The 7,327-nt window shown below is 34.5% G+C and overlaps 2 protein-coding genes across 2 annotated transcripts in view; both read left to right on the top strand.

Annotated features, from left to right (window-relative positions):
* Window positions 1-1,284: 1,284 nt before the first annotated feature.
* Window positions 1,285-3,483, top strand: LOC101738358 (cytochrome c; the record flags this gene model as incomplete). Its single annotated transcript, NM_001309575.1, is given in 4 exon segments — window positions 1,285-1,377; window positions 1,967-2,045; window positions 2,434-2,542; window positions 3,179-3,483. Coding segments are annotated over 3 exon segments (327 nt in total). The 3' UTR covers window positions 3,325-3,483.
* Window positions 3,484-7,004: 3,521 nt separating this feature from the next.
* Window positions 7,005-7,327, top strand: part of LOC101738678 (cytochrome b5 reductase 4) — a 59,346-nt gene continuing 59,023 nt past the window's right edge. The window contains exon 1 of the mRNA XM_012695150.3: window positions 7,005-7,298. The gene's annotated coding sequence lies outside the window, so the exon portion shown is untranslated. The remainder of the gene's footprint in view (window positions 7,299-7,327) is intronic.

Raw genomic sequence — 7,327 nt, 5'->3', positions numbered from 1 at the left:
TCTTTTTAGATTAAAGTTAAGTGAATCAGCTGCATGTACTTATTGTAACTCTGGTATGTGTGATCTAGATCATATTTTTTTTAATTGTCCTGAATTCAATCAACAGAGATTATTGTTTAATGCATTATGTAAAGACACAGGCTTAAAATCTATTCCTAATTCCATTCAAGGTATTTTAAAGCTTCCACAACTATTCTCAATAGTGTATAATTTTGTACTTCACACTATAGGACGACTATGAATGTATAATTCATGAATGTATCATAGGTCTCCTGCTTATGTGCAAGTTTAATTATTTTTTTATAACGACTCATATTCTTTTTTTGTTGTTTGTTGAAAGAAAACTTGTAAGTTTTTATTTTTTTATAGTAAGTTCTTGCAATTCATTTTGTCATTAATTTGTTATTTTCAATGATTTGTAATTGTTTCTTGGTTTGGTTTGTTTCTTTTATTTGTGTTTTATTGTAAGTTCTAGTTCATGTTCTATTTTTTTGTAAAATTAGTTTAAGCTGATGGCCGTGTTGCCAATGCTTTCAATAAATTAAAAAAAAAAAAAAAATTAAAAATAAAGGATGACCAACTTATTTAAATAGCAAAACGAAAATATTAATATACTTTCTAAAATAGGTATTTAAATGGCACTAAATAGTCTCATTAGGTTTTGGTGTAAGCATGGTAGTTCTAGTGAAGAATGCTGAGAAAAATTGCTATTAATTATAGAGACTAATCTAGTTGATGAATTGATCATTTTCCATTGAATAAAGCTTACTAATAACAAAAATACTAGATGTAAAATTTATGGACGTTAACTTTAAAATTTAAACTTTTGTGTATACTAGTGCTCTTCAAACTATCATTTTTAGTCTCGTTTTTAAACTATATTTTCAAATGATCTATAGAATTGTGGTGGTTAAAACTGAAAATCATGGCTTATCCGTTTATGGACAATGAAACAAAGTTATTGGACGTGGTTTCCTGGGTTCTTATTATAAAATCCACTGAAATTTTATTCAATTCCAACCATTTTACTGAAAGATCTGATTTAAATTTAATTGAATATAATTTCAGATAACTCTTCTTCATTTTTAATGTAAATGGAAATTAAATATACTTGACGCTGGCAACAATTGCAAAGCAAAAAGCCAATCGGTTCATAAAGGCTCGCATCCAGGGCTGTAAAACATTCTCAAAAAGAAAATGAAATTCGATTGCCATGCAGAAAAAAAATAAGGAAGAAAAGATCGCGCAAAAACTGCACTTCAACTGAAAATTAGTCTGTGACAGCAACGCGACGATTCACGTTGTCTCGATTAAGTGTCTAAAATTTGGTGATTTTGGCAAACCTAAAAAAATTTGGCTGTTACATTAATTATAAAAGTAAGTTTATTAACTACAACCTTTTTTAAATTTATTTTTCGTGTAATCTGTATATTCCAATAAATATCTCGTTATGAATCATTTATAGGGGATATACTTAACCTTAATTCTGGAGTGTAATTTTGAACTTATCGACACAAAGATCGTATTTTAGTTATTTTAACAGTAATTCGTAGCCAAATGAATTCTTCCAGAAGATTTTTGCACTTTCAACCACTTTTTGCCACTTACGTAATGATGTCATATAACGAAACCTTGTGCCATCGTACCTTGGAACTTCTGACATTGATCCTGACCCACATGCGTGATTAAAATTAAACCAACTAAACAAATAGTGCCAATTGCCCTAATATTATTAATCAAAAAACGTAAGCGCTATGAGCATAAATAAATTAGTTGTTGGAGTTTAAAATCAGATTAATATTATGTAATAAGATAAAGCGCTCAGATATGTGCCTTATTACATATAAATGAAGCTCTATCTCATGATTGAAATATACGTACTTACAATACAAATTAAAAGTGAATGATCAAAATCACCAGATTGTTGATGATTAAAATATTAAACTTCTGATTTTTTTTTCTGTAGATTTAAAATGGGTGTACCTGCAGGAAACGCTGAAAATGGAAAGAAAATTTTTGTACAACGATGTGCCCAGTGCCACACTGTAAGTCAAAAATGTTTAGTGGAATTTTGTATTGAAACTATCTGAAAATGATAGGGTTTTGATGGTGTTAAACGTCTGTTTGGATTCTGAATATAAATTTCAATATAATAAAATAAAGAGAAAACGATACATCAAATAAATCTAAACCTGAGTCATTATTGTTAGAAGTATGACCACATGTTAATTTTAACAGCTATGAGAATTGTCTATATCATAAACCATACTAAGTTAACTATAAGGGATACACATTTACCAAAAATTCTACCAATTCAGGTTTTTTCAGTGTGAAACAATTAATGTTAAATTAATGTTTCAAAGAATTATTATTAAAAAAATTGGAAGATCTAAAATATAGAAAAAAAACTTTTGTATAACCTTAATATTACAGGTTGAAGCTGGTGGCAAACACAAAGTAGGACCGAATCTACATGGATTCTTTGGCCGAAAAACTGGCCAGGCTGCAGGATTCTCATACTCCGATGCCAATAAAGCTAAGGGTAAATAAATACACAGCTAAAAATCTTATTGTTAGTTATTAGCTTAAAAAAATTCACAACTTATTTTTGATAGCATTGCATAGCAGTGTGGTGATAGCATTCTGTCAATGTATTCCGGTATCAATGTTCAATGTACCGGAAGACGTAGCGTGGGTAGGCCTCCCACAAGATGGACCTACGATCTATTGAGGTTCGCGAGGATCCGCTGGATGCAGGCAGCGCAGGACCGCTCTTTGTGGGGAGGCTTGGGGGAGGCCTATGTCCAGCAGTGGACGTCTGTGGGCCGATAAGTAATTCCAGTATCCCCATAACACCAATCAAACTATGAGCTCATGCCCATGTTGAAATAAATAAATAAATATAGTAGCTTGAACTTTCTGATTATTGTCTACATATTTTCTAGCCAAATATATGCATTCACATTATAGATATTTTTTTATACAAGAGAGCTAGCTCATTAGGATAAGTGGTAGATTGATATTACATTTGGATGATTTGGATTGATTAAGACATTAATGAACATAACATGTAATAATAACATGTTCTGATTAGCAGATTAACATGAAAATACCATTAGAAGCATCAAATTGAAGCTTTCAAAAATGTTTAGAATTCATTTATTTATTTTTATTTCAGGCATTACATGGAATGACGACACTCTCTTTGAATATCTTGAGAATCCCAAGAAATACATCCCTGGAACCAAGATGGTATTTGCTGGACTCAAGAAGGCAAATGAGCGTGCTGACCTTATTGCCTATCTCAAATCTGCTACCAAGTAATTTTAAAGTAATAGAAAATTCCATAAGAAGCATTTTCCATAACATTTCTGGAATCTACTTCTTATTTAGCCCAATCAGTATGATCAGTTATGTATTCAGCAATGTTACAATTGCACTATAATATTAAAGTATTTGTTAGTTCCAAATCACAACACAATCATTTGCAGTTGTTGTTTGTGAATACATATGTACCTGGTACATAATGTATTGTGTGATTTATACTCTCTTGACAATGCTGTGAGTGATTAAATGTTAAATTATTAATAGATCTTGTAAGTTTTGTGATAGTCTTTTCACAAAAAAATTGTCATTAGCAATAAATTTCATTAATTTATTCTAGGTCCTACAATGTTACCAACTTTAAATTATTAAATTGTAAAATAACACTAATAAAGACAAGTTCTTTAGAACAAATAAAAGTATTTTTCTTTAACTTAGAATTCACACAGATTTGAAATCTTATTAATTTAATAAATGTATTTGCTACTCTTAAAAAAATCTGAGTACATAGTATTATAATTTAAAATGATATCCATATTGTCTGTCTAAAAATGTTTTAATTTTATGTCTAGGCATAGAGGCTTCAAAGAAATGAATTAGAATATTGGACTACTGAAGGAAGAAGGCAATACTTGTCTTAACACTGAAATTGACAATTTTCGTATTCTGTTTCAAGCTTTTCTAAAACTTTTTTGAGGCGTAACATATCTGAGTTGAACTTCCGAGCGTGCGATGTCATGACTAAGTTTTGAAGTCGTCGTGGCCTAAAGGATAAGACGTCCGGTGCATTCGTATCTAGCGTTCACCGGTGTTCGAATCCCGCCGGCAGATACTAATTTTTCTAATGAAATACGTAATTAACAAATGTCCACGATTGACTTCCACGGTGAAGGAATAACATCGTGCAATAAAAACCTAACCCGCAAAATTATTGGTGGTAGGACCAGGACCGCACGAGTAGTTACCACCACCCTGCCTATTTCTACCCTGAAGCAGTAATGGCTTTCGGTTCAAAGGGTGGGGCAGCTGTTGTAACTATACTGAGACCTTAGAACTCGTATCTGTGTCGAGTGGCGGTGGCGGTCTGTACGTTCTAGGTGTCTATTGGGCTCCGGTAACCACTTAATACCAGGTGGACCGTGAGCTCGTCCATCTAAGCAATAAAAAAAACTAGTATACAAGATTCATTCGAGAAGCTCTTGAGTTGTTAGGTTTCCTTCAGAGGTGCTCAGGCAGCTGTTGTCAAATCCCATCCCTCCTGACTGAGCTCGTGCTCGCCCACCTGTCCTAGTGAAAATGGAAAGGCCTCCGGGCCACCAGTAATCCTTCACAAAAAAAACCCAACGAGATCCCTTCAACAACCTTCCGTTGGACGGCGATCGGTTCGCGTGGAGAGAGGTGCATTTTCTCATACCTTGCTTCTGAGCTGGGGGCAGCCATGCGAGGCGAATCGCGACTATGTATTCCGCCGTGTGCAACTTTTATCCTCAGTGATGGAATTCTGATCGAAGAGTCCAATACTGCATACTCGAGGGTCATTATCCAGAGTGGAAACGGCGAAATTCTCATAGATGGAAAATATGTAAACCGGCATAAAAATCAAGAGAAAAATAGCATTTATAATTATATATTTTGTATATTACGAGTTATTTGTTTGTCTAGGTGGTCAAGTTGAAATATAAGCCATGATTTGTTTAACTATGCAAGGTATAGTACAAGAATAAGTATAATGGCTGGTATTTGCTAACTGCCCGAGCGCCTCTTGTGGGAGACCTAACAGCTTAAGGCTAGCTGCTTCTTTCCACATCGCGAGAAAGATGCCAGATGGACAGATGCCAACATCACGATGAGTTGGGTGGGTAAAAGTTTGATAGCGCGGTTAGATATATTGTCGGAACCGGGAGTTTTGCGAGGACTTAGGCCTTTAATCAGGTCTTTAACTTCCATCGGAGTAACGGGTTGTAACACCCGAGGGTGGCAAGGAGGCTCTGTGTGCGATCTCACTGTCTACTAATTCTGTATGTACGAGGTCCGCCGATCGAGTGCTGTGGGTGCACTGAATTTGCAGAGTAAGGCTAGCAGTCTTGCCTTTTGGTCGTCATCGTACGCCGCGAGTCGGCTTGAGGGGTTTACGAGGGGGCATAGTTTCTACTTTATCCGATTTGAGAGTCCGAGCTAAACGATAATAAGATCGTTGGAAGGGAGAAGAATAAGTCTCCTAAAGTACTTGAGTTATAAGTCTCCACTAAAAAATAAGGCCTTAAAAAATAAACTCGAAAATGATAAAATGATAAAATGAAAAAAAAGGTAAATTTACCTGCGAATCTTAGAAAAAAAAATTAAGCATTCAGAAGGCAGTGTTTCAAATATTAATTCCTTATAAATTCAGGATATATGCTACAATAACGCCATCTTGATGTGAACAGATATTCGGAAACATTATACATATTATTATATAGAAAGCATGTGGTTCTGCTCGGTGCTTGCTCGAAATCATAAACAAAAAACTTTTTTGCTTGAACGTGATGAGTCACGTCGCTTAAATTTCATTTTACTACTCCAAAACCTCATTCATCATCATTCTCCTTCCTTTCTCCCAGTAACCTGGGGTTGGCGCAATATGTTTTCTCCTCCATACTCCTCTATCATATACCATTTCTTCGCGCACTCCCTTCTTACACATATCGTCTTTCACGCAATCCATCCATTTCTTCTTAGGTCTACTTCTTCCTCTATATCCAGCCACATTCATAGTAAACAACCTCATTTTCATTTCGTCTCATCACATGTCCATACCATCCCATCTATGGGTCTAAATCCATCCCATACCACTCCCAAATCTATAGGTCCAAAAAAATATTTATATAATTTCACATGCTTATTTGGTTATTCGATAAGCTAAGCTTAAATGCCAATGGCCTTAATCAAAATTGAAGAAAAAACAAACTGACACACAATGACTTGACTTGGCCATATAGTAATTTAAATAAAATACTAGGCTATATGGTATGATAACTTTGCTTTTCCAGTTGGAAAAATGGAACTACTTAGTAGGTACCTTTTTGGCGGGAGCGCGAGGAGTGAAGCTGTATGAATCGTTTTATTTTGTCTATTTAGTTTTTCTTTCGAATTAAATGTGCAATGACGATGGTTTGTTAACTGTTTAATATCTGTGAAAGTGCACAAATGTAGGAAAATGTAAGAAAGCCGCTGCACGTAGCTTTTCGAGATCTTCCAAAAAGTCCATTGAAATAGTCTTAGTAAATAACCACCATTTTACTGAGATTTTCAGTAAAACCGCCCCGCCTATTTCTGCCGTGAAGCAGTAATGCGTTTCGATTTGAAGGGTGGGGCAGCCGTTGTGACTATACTGAGACCTTAGACTATATCTCAAGGTGTGTGGTGCATTTACGTTGTAGATGTCTATGGGCTCCAGTAACCACTTAACACCAGGTGGGCTGTGAGCTCGTCCACACATCTAAGCAATAAAAAAAATAATTGCATCCAATATCATCTCATCTCATTTCGAGCTAGTTGATTAATATTCCAAATGCATCAATTCATTTCATTTCACTTTATATTATCATTTTTCGTAAAAAAAACATATTAAAGATTAGGCTCTATGGTACGATACTTTGGTCTTTCCATTTGGAAAAGTAGAACTTACTGACTTCTGACATTGACAGACAAAAGTTTAGAAACATATGTAGGTAGGTAGGTAGGTAGGAATCTACCTACTTTTGGATTTAAAATAAAATTTAGGTTTATGCTGGTATATTGCAATTGAAATTGCTAGGACATACCTAAATAGTCCCTAGGCGCATTGACTTGTAGATGTCGAAATAATTGATAAACATTCACTTAAAGTCATTGTAATGGGCTTACACATTTTTTAAGTAGTGTGGTGTGAAAATAGTTACTGAACAGTTTAAAAAAATATAACTACCCAATGCCTGCTTCCGCAAATAAAATCGGTGAGTTGTATTCTTATATTTTAATGATA

This window comes from Bombyx mori, chromosome 3 (genome assembly GCF_030269925.1).
Source record: "Bombyx mori chromosome 3, ASM3026992v2".
Taxonomy (NCBI): Eukaryota; Metazoa; Arthropoda; class Insecta; order Lepidoptera; family Bombycidae; genus Bombyx; species Bombyx mori.
Note: the sequence above shows the minus strand (reverse complement) of the source record. Positions and strands in the feature narration are given on the sequence as shown.